At 40.8% G+C, this 17,558-nt stretch overlaps 1 protein-coding gene across 1 annotated transcript in view; it reads left to right on the plus strand.

The window, feature by feature from the left end:
* Positions 1–17,558, plus strand: part of unc13a (unc-13 homolog A (C. elegans)) — a 100,447-nt gene that overhangs the window by 18,187 nt on the left and 64,702 nt on the right. Inside the window, exons 7-12 of the mRNA XM_088348900.1 lie at positions 1,680–1,734; positions 3,504–3,533; positions 3,649–3,844; positions 8,505–8,624; positions 14,375–15,184; positions 16,791–16,884. Of these exons, the coding sequence (XP_088205026.1) occupies positions 1,680–1,734; positions 3,504–3,533; positions 3,649–3,844; positions 8,505–8,624; positions 14,375–15,184; positions 16,791–16,884 (1,305 nt within the window). The remainder of the gene's footprint in view (positions 1–1,679; positions 1,735–3,503; positions 3,534–3,648; positions 3,845–8,504; positions 8,625–14,374; positions 15,185–16,790; positions 16,885–17,558) is intronic.

Below are 17,558 nucleotides of genomic sequence, written 5' to 3' on the forward strand. Positions count from 1 at the left end.
TTTTCTTTAATTGAATACAACAGAAATTAGAACATCATTTATTGGCGTTGTAACATTTGAAATGCACAACCAAATTAAAAAGTGGCATCCTGAACCTTTACAAGATAAAATATAGCAGTTTAAGATGATAAGTTAAGGGTGACAATATAAAAATAAATATTAATGAATAAAAAAGATTAAAAATACTCATCCCTTGTCATTATTGCTTATTCCTGTCTATGCACGTTAACCAGTGTTCCATTTTTATTAAAAGTAGGTCTCAACTGTGTCTATACTGGAAAACTGAAAATATTTGCACACAATTTTCTTCAGAATGCCTCACTGCAAAAAATAAATTTTTAACTGCACAAAGGTTTGCTCATTTCAGTTATGATTTTTCTTCTATTTTTTTTTTATTTAATCTCATTTCTGTCCTAAACACTACTTCGTAAATAGTTTTGCCTATTTTTACCGACGTTCTTTTTCTCTCTCTTTTTTAAAAGGGTTTTATTACGTGTTTATCCCTTGAGTGCCATGTAGTATCTCGTTGTAAACAATGTTCACGACATTGTTATTAATAACAAAACGGACAATTGTAATTCTAAAATAAGAAAAATGATTTCCTTAATATAATCACAATGACTTTAACTAGTAAGTTTACTCATTTGAAAAAAAAATGTTTTTTACCAACATTGGAAAATAATAAAAATGAGCAAACGGACCCAATTCTGCATAAGACAAGTGTGCTTATTTTATATAAATGTATATGTTTTTTGATTGGGTATCTTAAAATGAGAAAAACTATACTTAAATATAGCAAATGTGTCAGGACCAGAACGGAAACAGGACCCACTTGCGTGACGTTTACCACAAGTTTTATTGAAAGAGAGAGGAAGGGCTGCAACCACGATCCGGGGTTCGCTGGGCGCGGGAAGCAAGTCCCTCTCGTACTCTGATTGTGATCCGAACAGGGAATTGGATCTTACGTAGCGAGCGATGGCGGTGTCAGGGGCGGAAAACTGGTCGGTAGCCAGGACTGGGAGAGCAAGACGTGATCGAGGTCGAAAACGAGTCGTAAGCCAGAACGGGAGGGTAGACATAGTCGAGAACAAAAAGGGTTCTCAAGCCGGGACGGGAGAGCAGATGTGGTCAGGATCCAAACAGGTCGTAGCAGGAGACAAACGGGACCAAAAACGGGACAGGCTAGAGTTGGGGTCAAAATAGGCTAGACTAGTATACACGGAGATTCGACGGACTGACATCAGGGGATTGACAGGACAGGGTTCAAATCGTGACAGGGAGCCAATCAGAACCCGCAGCGGTTGGCGCCAAATGAGCGGGAACAGCTCAGTCACATCGGTAATCATGACAAAATGTTTTGCCAATGGGGTAAGATTTTCATTTTTGCAGTGTACAAAGTGATTTAAAACCAAAACGGTAGTCCCATTCCAATGGAATGAAAGATACATTTGCTATAATTGCCTAAAACATTTGACAAAACTAGACCAGATAATGCAGGTTTAAGTTGTGGTGCGTTCAATGTAATATGATTTAGGTGAACTTGAGGCAGGCAGTGGCAGACAAATCTTCATTGGAAATCCCGTCATAATGCAGTATTTCCCTCATTATTGCCCTTGAGCCTTTGACTGAATATATATAATCTGTTATTTGTTTTTTGTTTTTTTCATTTACATCAAAAGTACGACTATCAAGAGGAACAAGAGAGGTCTCTCCACGCACCGTCCACGCAGTGCTGTGAGTGTGAAGCCACAAGCACTTCCTCAGCATCAAACTCTGCTCGCCGCATGTCGTGATGTCTCTTTTTTTCATGCCATTCACTCCCTCCTCTCGGCCACGTTTAAAAACTGGATAAGAAGTAGGCATCGGGTAGGAGGAGGCTAAAAAGCTGAGAGCTGTTGTGAATTGTGTACTGTGCTGCAGCTATCTTAGTTTTTACACTGCGAAGTCGAAACAAACACAAAGCATAAAATCCATTTACATTTCTGCGAGCTGATAGCCAATTGGAATTGAGTTATGAGTGAAGCTGACACTGTATTATGTCTTTGCTCTCAGGAAATTTTCCTTCTTGAACTTTGAAACATTCTGCACCCCATTTCACTTTACATTATTCCCTCAATTTTCACGGTTTAATGTCTTCCATAACTTCCTGTATTACACACACGCAGCTTCCCTCATCTAGGACATTTTGATGCCTCAAAATTTCAAGTTTTGAAAAGGGACAAGTATGCTCCATAAACTCGTGTCACATACTATAACATTTTAGTCAAGGCTAATTCTCAATGTCTGTCCTCAGCACCGTGTAGGACAAACTTTGCCTTAATCGCTAAAAAAAAAGCCTTGTTTTTATTTATTTTGTTAAGTTCTCTTGGACATTTGGATTTTATTTCCTGCTCCATGGCAAAAATCCAGTCAAGTCATGTTTATATGCATAGCCTTTAATCAAAATGAGTCTCAACGGGCTGCACAGACTATTGATTACTATTACACCACCCCCTGATCTAAAACCTACATGTGGACAAGGAAAAACTCAAAAACCTTAGCATTAGGTAAATGAAGAAACCTTGAGAAGGGACCGCACATGAGGTAATCCCCTTTTCAGGATGACCAGGATAAAATGGATGTTGCATTAACAAACAAAAAAAGTAGAAATAAAATAATAAAGTACAACATAAAATGAAAAATCAAACAAAAAGTAGGGCCAGGTTGCAATGGATGTAGCATTAACAAACAATACACATACATTGTCAACATGAAATATAGGTCATTCATAATCTATAGAATAGAAGTGTGTTTTAAGGCTAGATTTTAACAGTTCCACTGAGGTTGCAGATCAAATTTCAGCGGGCAGAGCATTCCACAGCACCGGGGCCTGAATGGAGAACGCTCTCAAATCTGCGGATCTCTTCTTGGCTCTTGGAATCACTAGTAGACCAGCATTTTCAGAGCGAAGGCTCCGGACAGGAACATAGGGTTGTCATTTTATAGTGGATGCCACACTTGTATCCATCCATATATTGTGTAAGTCTACGCTTCGGGCAAACCATATACAAGCACATGTTGTAAACAGACGCACCTTTGAAGAGATGCCGAAATTCTGTTAGAAAGGCAAAAATCTTAAAATTAACTAATGGGGAAAAATCTGAATTTGATGTCAACTTAGAATGCTGCTATGTTGTATTGAGTCTGGCCTCTTTCAACTATTTTTGCTGCAGTCCGTATGTATATTGTGCATGCAGCAGTATGCTCCTGGTACATCATACCTTGTAAATAGACCGGATACAGTGCCCAGGAAAAATAAGGCAGGTTTCTGATTGGTTTTTAGGTCAATGTGCTTGCAAAGTGACTCCATAATCCTGCAAAGGAGACAAAAGTCAAACCTTGAAAAAGCGAGGAAATACTGTTTTTCTAAGTGAATTTCTATTCCGTTTTATTATTATAGTGCATTGTAGATTTCTGCATTTGAAATCCTAATAGAGTTCATGCATCCATTTATCTCCTTGCAGGTAATTGGAGTATATGGGGAGATCAGCAAAGTAAGTCGAAATGTTCTGTCCCCATTTGACTTGCAAATAACTACCTTCTTCCCCTGCAATTTAAAAGACATTTGTGCTTTTCTCCTCTCCGCTAATTTGTGTTTTGCTCCAACAGACGAAGACCCTGACAGTGCCGTGGACGACAGGGATAGCGACTACCGCAGCGAGACCAGTAACAGCATCCCGCCCCCCTTTTACACCACATCTCAGCCCAATGCCTCCATGCATCAGTATCCAATCAGGCATCAGCACTACCCACACCCGTATGATGAGGATATCCACAACATGGACTATGACCACGGGGATATGAGGTAGCGTATCTATTTGACATTGTTCTCATATTCTCTCAATGGGATTAGTGGCTAACGATCCCTCTTCAGGTTGCCATGGAGATGATTAGCATAGCTAATACAGAAGGAAAATCTGCTCAGTAGGTACACCCACACAATCGAATTAGATTTAATGCAAGAACTATAACCACATTTAGTTTTGTGAATGTTACAGACAAGATGAAGTAATTTCCATTTCTGGTCCGTTCAAGAATAGCACTCAGTTCTGCAAGGTCAAACGATCTTCAATGTAATTTAATTGAAAAATGCAGGCAATAGTCATTCACTGCAGTCCTGCGCTTTGTTTTTTTTTTCTGCTGCTTAAGCTAGTGCTGCTAAGGCCCCAGTGCAAGTAGACTGTAACACACATTTAGCATCAGCTCAAAGATAAGTATGGCATTGATTAATGTCTAAACGACCAAGCCTAATGTAATTTCAGAGTTCCTTTGGTTTTTGAGGTTAATGGAGACCAGAACCACCTGCAAAAAGTCAAAATTCGCTGAGTAGCGTCGCACCTCCATAAAGGCCCTCAAAGCCCTCGAGATGACATCAGTACCGACTTGGAGTTTACAACTGTAACAAAATAACAACTATATCTACAAATAATTACACACAAAACATAATTTTAGTTAAATGAATGAGTTTATTGTCATTATACAAAATTAAAACCAAATTGCCGGGCTTCTCCTTTCAGTGTAAGAAAGCAATTTAGAAAGCGGCCAGCTAGTTGTGGGCTAGCATCTGGTGTCCTTAAATCGAGACAGCTCACATCCCGAAAGTTGCAGTTTCCCTCGAGTTGTTGATACAAGTTCTCCATTTCATGGCTAATGGACCTGGCGTTGGCAAGATACAGGGTACGCAGCAGTGGCCTTAAAAAAGGGTTAGCCTAGCCGTTAGCAGTAGGCCGTACTAGCAGTACCCCTATTGCCTTCTCCCAGACGCTGTCACTTCTGGAACCCAATAATAATTACATGAAGCACTCGCTGGTGATCATAATTCCCGTTGCGCTCTTTTGAATTTCCTTAGTCCAACTTGTTAGATGACTTTTCTTTTCAATTCAACGAGCTGCTTGCTCCTAGTTTAAGGGGGTAGCGCCCGTCCGCTATTTGACTGACATCGTACACCAGCCTATCAGTTGTGCACACAGACAGTCCCACTAGCTTATTACAGTCGTGAACACACAGTCACATTCACCCAAAGCAGAGTGCCCTCCCTAATCTGTCCCCACTGAACGCAATGCACATTACTATGATATCAATTACAACAATGACAAAATCAATTCATTTCAAAATCCGTAAAGGAGTGAACCAGAATTAACTGAAGCGAGAAGTAGCAAGGGGTCTCTGTATATCACCAAGTGGTCCTTAGTTCTCTAAAAATATGCCTGATATATAGGTAAGATCTTTCGCCTGAACCGGATCCGAGATCTTACTGTTAATTTATTTACTTTAATTAGTGACATGTCGTCCGACGCTCAATACATCTTCTCCCACAGCCGTAGTGTGCTAAACTAGCTGGTCTCTAATCGTATAGTCCTCCAAATCTCTGTACCTGCAGAGGGTGGCTAAGTCCCGAAATTTGGGAACGTAATGGTGGACTGGTTCACCGGGCCCCTGTTGACACTGCCGTAAGATAATCTGCCGCACAATGACGCTCTGGAGTGGCAATGTGTCCTGAGGGCAATGCAATATAGTCCGCAAATTTCCCGGCGAGTCCAAAAAATGTGTTGGCCCTCACTGCCAAGGTTATAGATTAGCATTGCCGCATTTGTGCGTCACTTGCATCAAACAGCCTGATGGCTTCAATAAGGGTTTAAAATATTCTAACTAGCGGGGCCATAGGACTGGCTGATTGCCAGGCAGAGTGGGGAACAGAAGAACGGGCGTGAGTGGAAGCTCCGTCCTTGTCGCCATTATGTTCAATAAGGCACTCGGAAACCGGATCTGTTCTCATTGCCGTTTATTTTTACAGTAGCCATTCTTAGAGGGATTCTTCAGAGTTATATCAGATGCATGATGGTGGTTTTATTTTATTCCAAGATGAAAATTGTGAAAGTAAGAAAAGGACTGTCTGAAAAAACAGCCCAACTGCCAATCCAAACCCCCAAAAAGACAAAAAAAGGAATAGTTTATTTGAGCACATAGAAGAATTTCACATACTTGCACGCGCAATGAGGACTTCAGAAAGCAGAATATTTTGAAGTTACATACCCCACCTTTAACATCAAATGTAAAATGTGGAAACGCCCTCTATTGATCTAATGGCGTCGGCCTAGATTTTCCCTTGTACTCGTATACGGGTTTATCCGTTTGTCTCTAGGCATGTAAACGACTCATTCTGATTGCTCCAGAAATCTCATATTGCGTTTCCAATTGGATTATTGCCTGCATGTAAACCTTGTCATCGTCATTAGTTAGATGATGGCATGCCCAACCCATGATTTAAGAGATCTCATTTTATCTCACAAAAGCAGCAGTTTTCTAGCCCGAAAACAATTCTTTAGAAAAAGCCCTCAAGCTTTTCCTGAGTTTAATACCAATTTATTTCATTCAGCGTTTGTGTTATATCTCTAAAGATTGTGTTGGTGTACCTAATACATGAAGTGCGCTTGCTTTGTTCAAACACAGGAGAATACCTGACTTGTCATGTGGAAAATCAACAAACTCAAAAATGAGTTCCTTTATGAATTAGTGGCTTTGAAGCCCAAAGACTTCTCGGGGCCCGGCGGCCATGTTTTGTTCTACTTTTTTGTTCAAGCTTTTCCCACTGTGCCCTTCCTCCCTCAGAGAATAAGCCTGGCTTCAGTGTATACAAGTACGCTGGGCCCCCGCTCTTGTATACAGGTTGAACTCATGTTTGTCTATGTGTGAGTGACAGTGTTGGGCGCGTTACAAAAAAAACGTTTTGCTGTAGTTACAGGTACTAGTTACCTTATTTAAAAGTAATTCCGTTACACCCAGGATACCTGACACCCAAAAGTAGCGCGTTACTCTGAAAGTAACTATCTAGGTACAAATTACCGTAAATACTCGCATTGATGCCAACCACTTAAGACTTCTTAAAATGAATAATATCCACATGATAAAACGTGTACACCAACCTGTGGAAGTGGTAAAGCCTTCATATTTCTTGGCGTGTGTTAACCTGAGAGCAAACAAACACTTAAGTGAGATACTCCATCTCCATTTTGCTTCTAGGCTTCAAACCACTCCAATATTTCCTCCCTTATTGCTGAGTACTGTCCAAGATGTTGTCTTTTTCCAGGCAAAAGCAATTTTACAAATACAGGCTAAAATTCAGCACTCTTCTACCTCAAATTCTGTGCTCACGTTTTCCAATTGATTTTGTAGTCATACCCTTCACTACTGGTGAGACACAACCAAATGCGCATATAAACGAATCCTCTGACTACAATATTTTATAGTTTTAAATACGGCTTAGATGTGAGTATATACGGTAGGGAGAATATCAGTAAGGAGAAATTCTTGTACTATGTTTTTAAGACGGTACAACCGTAACTGTATTGCGTTGTTCTTTGTAGTGCCTTATGAACATGCCAACTCCACAATAACGGAGTGATCAGCAGTGTGTTGCATGGAGGTAACATACCTGTCAACCTCCATGGCTCCATCCCCTTTACAAACTGTCGTATTTTCCCTTACAAAATACAAAATAATCTTACCACCATTTTTTTTTCCAAATGTGTTTATTCATGTAGTTTACCATGTTATATTGTACATGTGTTTCGTAATATCATTCTGTACATATTCTTAATAATAAAAGAAAAAAAATCAAGAACAAATGTAATCAGCATAACTAAAATATCCATTGATAACACTTTAAATTTGAATTTGTAAAGATATTTTTGGAGGAAAAAATGAGTTGGCATTTCTATTTTGTAAACCAAACTACAATATCAACCATTGATGTGTAGTGCCTAATTTTGACTCGCTCCTGACAATAGCTTTATTGTTTTAATAAGCTTATTATATAGAATACGATTGCTATTGTCTGAAGCGCAGCAGAATGCGCGTTCACGCGAGGGGGGGATGATTTTGCAGGGGAGTCAAAATTAGGCACTACAGCGGCAGACAGATTCGCACAGTAGCATCAAACGCTACTGTTTGCAACGAAAAAAAACATACCGAGATAGAGGCCACCGCGGTGAACTCGTTTGACTAGATTGATTTGCCGTTTCGTGATAGTCGGTGTTTACCGGATGGTACCCATAATTGACAACTTTGCGTTTTTTCGTACAGATTTTCTTGTACGTCGTACACGTCTTAAAATGCATAATAAACGTACTTTGTACGGCAAAAACGTACAGGTCGACAGGTATGAGGTTACGGGATAAAGAAGACATCCTGAACAAAGGAGGAAAGGGCACCAATAAGACATTGAAACACTCAATCGTACCATGTTATAACAATGTTTGGGTTACAAAATGTTATTAGTAACGCGCTACAGTACTCGTTACAGAGAAAAGTAATCGTGTTCCTGGAAAAGTAACGTGTTACTCCCAACACTGGTGAGCGAGGGCTCCTTTTCTCACCAATCCGATGTGGTTTCTTTGCCTCGATCGAGCTCTACTGATGCTCCTCTCCTGCCTCTCCCCTTCCTCTTTCCCTGCTCCTCTTACCAGACCGTATGATAGTTTAGACATGGCCACCAACGGGCGCAGCGATATCGACTCGGGCTCGGGGTCGAGCCGGCGCACCAGTCGTCAGTATTCGCTAGACAGTAGGCATTCGCTGTCCGATAGGTGGGTCTCCGTAGCTCCTCGAAGCTCCTTCTTTTTCCTCCTCTTTTTCTTCCTGCTCCAGCCTGTGAATCAGTTTCGCTGTGACGTCAGTGGTGGACTTGTCCCGTCCCCCCTCGCTCGCTGTGCTTGATTGCATGCGCTCTTATCCTATCTCTTTGTGTTTGTACACACCCACGAATCACTTTTAACGATGGTTTTGCATCTACTGTATCTTCAAGTCTTTTCTGTATAACAAGGGTCTCCAACCTTTTTGAAGATAAGTAAATTTTTTGTTGATTAGCGTGAAGGTATACCAGTTGATACTGTAATCCCTCGCTACTTTGCACACTGTACATTGCGGCCTCAGTGCATTGTGGGTTGAAAAGTCTCATCTCATTAGCTGCACCGCTTATCCTCAGTAGGGTCGCGGGGGTGCTGGAGCCCATCCCAGCAATCATCGGGCAGTGGGCAGGGGACACCCTGAACTGGTTGCCAGCCAATCGCAGGGCACACAGGGACAGACAATTCGCTCGCTCATTCACACCTAGGGACAATTTCCACCGGCCAATCGACCTGAAATGCATGTCTTTGGAATGTGGGAGGAAACCCACGCAAGCACGGGGAGAACATACAAACTCCGCACAGTAAGTCCCGTAGCTGGATTTGAACCCACACAGGAGGTTCCCAAGACCTTAGAACTGTGCCGCACACGCGCTAACCACTGCGCCCCCGGGTTGAAAAGTATTCTTTTAAAATGAAAAAAAATATATCAAACAAAATTAAAACCTCGCAGAGCACATTTTTTTCTCCACTACAGGCCGATAAAGCATATTAACATAGCCTGACTTAATTGAACTGCACTGTGTGGTCGCAATCCAATATCTGGTCCACTATAACTGTGAGTGTTGGCAGAAAGAGTGAATTTGTGCTGTGCGTAGCGGCTCTTTCTTTCTGCTCCCTCTGCCTTGAATAAACGGAACCTGTGCAGCTGTAATCACAGGTAGTTTTTGCTTCAAGCGAGACGGTTTTAGCGTCTTCTTAATAGCCATTATTTCCACCTAAAATGAACTGCACTAGTGTTGTCCGGTCCATTATTCCCAATCCCATATTGCTGCGAGCGGAGACCAGCAAAAGGCACTTTTGTCTGGAAGTATTTTGTTCCGGCCGCAATCCATTATCCCAGGCCGACTATTGTTGCATATTGGGGGCTGGCAGAGCGCATGTTAAAAATGGGGGATTACTCTTATCGCAGGGGGTTCTAGTCCCTATTAACCACAATAAACGAGGGATTACAGTATACTACACAAAGTAATCGTTTTAAATGTTTGAAAAAACTGATAGGTTGAACTCATCACTATTCTATAAATTTTCTGGTAACGTATCAAATATAAACAAACCCTCCAAATCCTAATTTTTGTTTCCTAATTTTAACACGGACACTCGCAGGTGTTTATTATGCAAAAATGTATTTATAGTGGATCTAAATGATGACTATTCATACATTTTAAAACAGCTTTCTGTTACCAATTTTACATTTCGTAATCACTTTTTCTTTAACAACTATGTTCAGAAGTGTTTTCCCTAACCACAGCGTAATTTTGGAGTGTGAGGCACACATTTTACATATTGTCTTATTGAAATGTTTCTTTTAATTTTGTTTTATAGAAAAGGTTTTGTTTGTTGAAATTTTATGTAAAGAAAAGTAAATCAACAACCCCAAAAACTAATGATATATTCAGTCTGTTTTTTTTTCTCACTGTTTTGCCTCACTCATGTTTTGTATTGTTTACTTTAAAAAAGGAAAACACTGAAATCTTGCTTTTGGTCTTCACTATCACAACTTGACACCAATTCCACATTAACTGTCTTTTTATGCATTATTTTCTGCTGATATCCCTCAGATGGAATATTGTTTTTTTTCCCCGCAGTGATAGGCAGTGCATATGTTTTTACTGTAAATTAAGTTTTACTTACTGCTAAAATATTAATGCTCCAAGTGAGGTTGTCCTAGCAGAGGCTTAGCGACACTGTCTTGGTTTGCATGACAGATGCCACACTGCAACCTTTGTAGATGTTTGAGTCCAGGCAATGATGTGATTGCAGCAATAAGATCCGATTTTATTTCAGGGATCGGATTTTAATGCAATGCTACCAACAAGGCTGTAGATGCATTTTGATCCCAACACCTACCTTTGACCTCTTCCTTCAAGCTCACTGACTTGTTGAAAGTCGCTCCTTTTCCACTAGTAGTTAGCTTCTTTAGTGTCAACTGGGGCTGCAACTAACGACTATTTTAATAGTCGACGAGTCACCGGCCAATGACACGATTAGTCAAATTATCGGATAATCATTCTTTTTTTTTAAAAATAAATTTAGCATGAAGTTGATTTAATGATGTGGCATATGATAATAAACACAAGATGGGTACAATGAAAAATACATAATTTATTGAACATACTCTGATCCGTACAAAAATTTAATCTAAAATTAGACATAGTGCTCAGTCAGTAGAGACATAAATAAACCTCTCCAGTTTGTAGGGTCAGGCAAATAAATAATACATTAAAATCAAGTATTTACGAACGAGTTGGAACTGAAGAGACCATTATATCACTCTATGAGGACTTACCGTAAATTCCGGACTATAGAGCGCACCTGATTATAAGCCGCACCCACCACATTTTCAGAGGAAAACCGATTTTGTACTTACACTAGCCGCACCTGTATATAAGCCGCATGCGCCCACATTAAAAGAATGTATCACAAACACAAAATTAACCCAGACCGGACTGTAAGTCCCGTGATTGAAACTAAATGTCCTTCATAAAAGTACACAGTCCAAAAATCACAGCCAGCAAAATGAACGGAAAATGATACCGGTACTTAAGGTTTGATGCAGACCTGCAGAGTCCGGGTCCCGTTGAAAGTAATCCAAGGAAAAAAGTGTATATTTCCAAAGGACAATAGTGGATATATATTCATATATCCACTATTGTCCGCCGCGTCCACAAACACGTCTCACATTTACTCCACTTCCCGTCAGCCCCTGTTGTTTTCGCCCCTTCTTTTTGATTGGCCCGTGCGAGACATATCAGAATAAGTGTCCAAAATAAATACATTACAAAAATATACAGTTGCAAATACATATTATACATGGTTACACATATTTGCAAAGAAAGACGATACACCGAGAGAGTTTTCAAAGCTTTAATAATAATAATATAACTTTCATCCTAAAGGGTGCCTGATAGGGCAGTTAATGGTAGCAACACGCTAGCAACACACTCGCAACACAGTAAACAGGGCTGTTAAAAAAACATACCGTACTTGTAAAAATCACGGTAAACCGTCCTCATCTTCCTCCTTAGAACTGAAGCCATCAAAGTGGTCTTCCTCAGTGTCGGAAAGAAACAGTGTAATATAGACGTCGTCCCACGCTCCCGCAGCGGGACTCGCACTCTCGTTGTCGCTGGAACTTTCATTTTTTGATGCTGCCCCACGCTGTCAGGATCCACTGGCAGACTTGCGAAAAAGTTGCCTTTCGCATGCGGCCAGTTTTAGTGAAGTTGCAGTCTTCCTCGGCGCATATATTCCACCGGTCTAAATCTTACCTTTTGTATTCGAGCGCCGCTGGCGGCCGTATCACTGAATAAGCCGCAGGGTTGAAAGTTTGGGGAAAAAGTAGCGGCTTATAGTCCGGTATGTACGGTAATTAAACAAACCTGGAATGCTATATATGGTACAGATGATGTGGATAGTGCGTTTGACATATTTTTGGAACTGTTCAGCAAAGAGTATAACAAAAACTGTCCAATGAGACAAACTAATATTAAAAATAAATCTGCAAAGCATCCATGGATAACTAAGGGTTTATTCAATGCTTGTAAGAAGAAAAACACCTTATATAGAAAATGTATAGAACAAAAGATAAAACAAATATGATGTCCACTTTGTGAAGTACAATTTGTGGACTGCAAAGTCTAACAAAACTCACTTAACGATTCCAACCCGTCTGAAATCAAATTGTTTTAACAACTGATATTTGTTCTTCGGACTGCATGCATTTTATTTCAAATACGTTTATCAGGCGCTCAAGCTCTTTTTTAGAGCTAAATATACGCATATGAAATATACAATGCATGTCATTAAACCCGTATTTCCCTGAATGTTACTTGAATTTTACTGATGCAATCGGTCGTTATTCAGTTCAACTTTCCGATGTGATCTTTAAATATTTGTGTGTCACTGATTTACCGCCATGATATGCAGGGTCAGCTTTGCAAGTACCGTATTTTCCGCACTATAAGGCGCACCGGGTTATAGGGCGCACCCTAAAAAAAATAGTTTTTGGTCCTATATTTGACATAGATAAGACGCACCGGATTAAAAGGCGCTACGATGGGAACGTCGACAAAACAGTCAGATAGTTCAGTCAAACTGATTACCCCCTTAACATTCCGAAAGCTTGCAAAGAAGCAAATACGTGTCGTAGACACGTGCGGATGCGGTGTCCGTACGATGTCACTCAAATGCATCGTTCCAAATATCATTTGGAAGGTTAAAGTCTTGGGATTCAAGAAATGCCAACCATTCCTTAGTTTCTATTTTCTTTTTCGCTCGCAACTTTACTGTGCATATGACAATAAACACTTGGAATTGAGTTTAATTTAAAAAAAGACCCATCACAGAAACATCGAGATCACTCTGAAACAAGATACTGGGAAAATAAATAGCCGTAGTAGCTCACCGAAGTCGTTGCGTTCAATAATAATGTGCAACCATGGTCCTCTTATATCCGGGAGTGTAGTAAATCCAGGAGATTAAAATATTTACAAATACAGAATGGTAAAACATGTTTTCTTTATGCTGTAGACAACCAGACTTGCTATTCACATTCATCTTTTTCGGCCAATTGCAGGCTTTGTTTTGCCCCTTAGCCTATACAAGCCTGTAAATGATAAAAAGGATCCGCCCCCTTTACCTCCGAATAACTTTAGCCAATAGTGATCGATTCAATGGATGATTGACACATCTTTTTTGGCCAATTGCAGGCTTTGTTTTGCCCCTTAGCCTATACGAGCCTGTAAATGATAAAAAGGATCCGCCTCCTTTCCCTCCGAATAACTTTAGCCAATAGTGATCGATTTAAATGATGATTGACACATTGGTTAGCCAATGAAACGCCGGTATATAAATCCCAGCATGCACCGCGGACTACTCGCGTTCGGGGGAAAATCTAGTCGACGGCTGCTTGGATTAGTTGCAAGACTTTGTGACTTAATATTGATCCATAAATAAGGCGCACTGTATTATAAGGCGCATGGTCAGCTTTTGAAAAAAATAAAGGCTTTTAGGTGTGCCTTATAGTGCGGAAAATACGGTAATCTTTTTTTTGGCCGTATACAGGAAAAAAATTCTCCCAAACTTTAGAAGTTTTGGTACGGATAATTCATGCTGACACCGCCATTAATGTATGTTTATGATACCACTCCAGACAGAGATACTATTGGCTATTGCGCATTCGCAGCACTCATCAGAGATTATATTCATGTAGAGATGCCTCTTTCTGTTGGAAAAACGTGTCTGGAGACAATATTTGACCATGAAAATTTTCGTCGACTAATTGTTGCAGCCCTAGTCTCAACCTGAACACGTGCCCCTTTAAATGTCCCACTAATCCAAAAGTCAAGCCCTGCAAGTTCTGAACCTTTTTCTAAAATCGATGTTTTGAAATCAAATTTACGTCCGTATTTCCTCCTCCTGTCCCTCAGTCCGACAGACAGCCGCTACGGTTCTTCAGGCGAGCTGAGTCGAGGAAGCTCCCAGCTCAGCGAGGAGTTTGTCCCGGAGGACAGAGAGAGCTTGCGGGGATCCGAGTTCTACGACGAGAACGACTCGTACCACTCCTGCCACTCCTCTATCTCCTACGGCAAGGAAGACTTCCCGGGTTGGGACGGTGATGACCAGCAGGGCGTCTACAGCGACGAGGGAAGTTACGTCAAAGACGGGGGCGAGGACAGGGCGCTCTATGGCGACGAGGAAGGCGGGATGTATGAAGAAGAAGGGGAGTATAAGTACGAGGACGAGGAGGACATGCCGTACGAGGAAGGTGAAGACGTGTACCCGATTGAGGGCGTTCTCGCCGAAAAGCGTGAGCCGCCCTACACTCCTCCAAGCCCGGCTGCCACCCTCGCTCCTCCATCCGATAGCGTGTCGTCCAGTAGGCCTCCGCTAGAAAAGCAAACGTCTTTACATCAGCAACAGCCTCCTGAGCAGCCACAACCTTTGAGCACCACACAGATTGTCCCTCCCATCAAACAGGATGACACTTTACCCCCTTTCACGCCTGACCGCTCTGACTTTTCCATCACACTCGCACAGGAAGACCTTTTTACCACCATCGGTACAACGTCCACCACCACCTCCATATCACAGACTCAAGGATCTGAAGCCAAGTTTCAGGAACCGGAACAGGAGTCGGAGGTGCCTCCGGAGGAGGTCCTGCTTCCTGACGAGCTTCCGGCGGAGGAGATCGTCCCCCCGTCCCCTAAGGAGAAACCAGAGGAGCCTCCTGTACCCAGGTGAGAGCAGCAACATTTTCAATTATAACCCAGCCAAAGAACATAAAAAGTGGAGGAGAAATGTCAAGTTTAAACCTGAGTAAACATTCGAAACAAGGAGAGGAGACCTTAACGGATTTTTTCTTCTGATAAGGGATTCAAGCCCCTGTTGTAAACCCCCAATCACTTTTTTATTACATCTTCAAAGGTTACAAAAATCTGATCAGCCCTAAGCTTTGGCAACCTTAGCCGCCTTCTTTGCATGTGTCTTTAAAGTTAAAGATGAACTTAGCTGGAACCCAGAAGCAAAGAAACATATGAAAATGACTTACTAAACAAAAGTAAAGCGAGGAATGAGCAGGCAGCGTCCTGAGTTCTTACGAGAGAAATGGATTTTCAGCATCAATGGGTCACTCATCTGCGCATTATACATGAGGTACTTCGGTAGTATATTATCGTGTTGACGCAATAGTTGATTAGTTGCAAAACATTAAATGAAATGGGAATTGAACCCAGGTCGCGTTGGTGAGCACGCCAAATTCTAACTACTAGATCACCGGTTACATTACATACAAAAATACTACAGCTTTTATCTCATTACCACACTATTTTTATTCACAGTACCAGAGACGAATGTTAAAGAATGGAAAAAAGCAGAAAGTCATCCTTTAAGACAGAGGTGTCAAACTTGTTTTAGCTGGGGGCCACAAATGCTTTAAAAAAATCTCACAGGGGCCGGAGTAGTAAGTTTTAAAGAAAGAGAGGAGAAAAAGAGACAAAAAAAGGGCGGGAAAGAGAGAGCGATAAACAGATAGGGAGACAGAGTAACAGAGAAAAAGAGAGAGCAGAGTAGAGATATGAATGGAGAAAAAGGGATGGATGAATATAGAGAGAAAAAGAAAGAAAGAAAGCGAGAAAAAAAGACAAAGTGAGGTGAGAGAGAGAGAGAGAAAAGGGAAAGAAAGAGGATGAGAAAGAAAGAGAAAAATATAAAGAATTGCAGCATAGGTTAGAGAGAGAAAATAGAAAGAGAGCAAGAAAGAGAAAAAGAAAAAGTTAGAGAGTGAGAGAGAAATAGAGAAAAGAGAGAGTTAACAGGAGAAAGAAAAAGAGAGGGAGAAAAAAAGAAAAGTGAGTCAGAGAGAAATAGAGAAACACCACCACAGCTGTTTTGCAAGTGTTAACTAGCTCGGGTGACATCTGGTGGAAATATTTAAAATTACAGCTCATTTTCCTCTTGCACTTCTCTCACTGTTGTTTTGGGGGCCAGATTTAAACCATTAGTGGGCCTGATCTGGCCCGAAGGCCGCCTGTTTGACACCCGTGCTTTAAGATGTAAATAAATGCAAAAAAAGCTCGACAATGGAAACAACTCTTTGGTATATATGATGATGAATCCGACTTCGAAGGAAAATCAATAAATACATTGTAAATTTTATGTCTGCATTGTGTTCATAGTTTACGTTTTCAATCAATGATTTGAATCAACAACATTTTCTAATTACAAGGCTTTATTTGAGCTGAGAAAAAAGTTAAATCATATTTTATATCAATTTGAATAAAAAAATTGGGGTGCCGTCATACACAAATTGATACGATAAGTTACTCATTTGCATCGCATCTCCAGCTTTCCCAGGAGGGAACCCATGGAACCCGGCCCTGCCAGAGCCAAAGCCAACTGGCTCAGACTGTTCAGCAGAGTGCGACTGCAGTTACAAGAGGTACACCTCCATTCTATATTGATGTTTGTACGGCCTATTTATGTGTATTGTTAAGATCATAAGTTGTAGTCTCTATTCCTGCATGATTTTCGGACCAACTTTTGTCAAACGTTCAAGTGTCTTTCTTTTTTTTTTTTTTTGTTAAAGCTTTGGATTATATTGTCTTGTCTTGTGTTGACCCCGAGCCTTTTTTGTTGCCATTTCATTGTTTCCTTTTCAGTGGTTTGCCTTCACTCATAGCGATTTGCATGTAGTCCGTTCTGATTCCTCCCTCTGGCTGGAGCAGACTCTCAGGTAGGTGTTGTGTGTTTATATGCAATATTTATCTTTAATTTCAATCGTAGTACTGTAGACCTTTGGGGATACAACATGAATGTGTTCTGAGGTCGGAATCGCAAAGGTAAAGTGCCATATCGTGCGGGATAAAGGCCTATAGTAATGCTAATGTGTTTGAACCCCAGATAAAAAAATAAATATAACTTTACAGTATCTAGTACTACTTACCGTGCATGTAATATGCATGAATAGGACAATTAACATCACGAATAAATATGAATTTAAAGGAAAAATAACTTTGGTGTGACCAGAGCTGGTGTAGTGGAGTTAGCAGGTGGATGAATGGGGGGTGGGAGGTTGGCCAAGCTAGCTAACTAGCTATCTATATGTCTATCTCT

This window comes from Urocampus carinirostris, chromosome 12, assembly GCF_059441175.1.
Source record: "Urocampus carinirostris isolate Australia breed hairy pipefish chromosome 12, RoL_Ucar_1.0, whole genome shotgun sequence".
Classification (NCBI taxonomy): Eukaryota; Metazoa; Chordata; class Actinopteri; order Syngnathiformes; family Syngnathidae; genus Urocampus; species Urocampus carinirostris.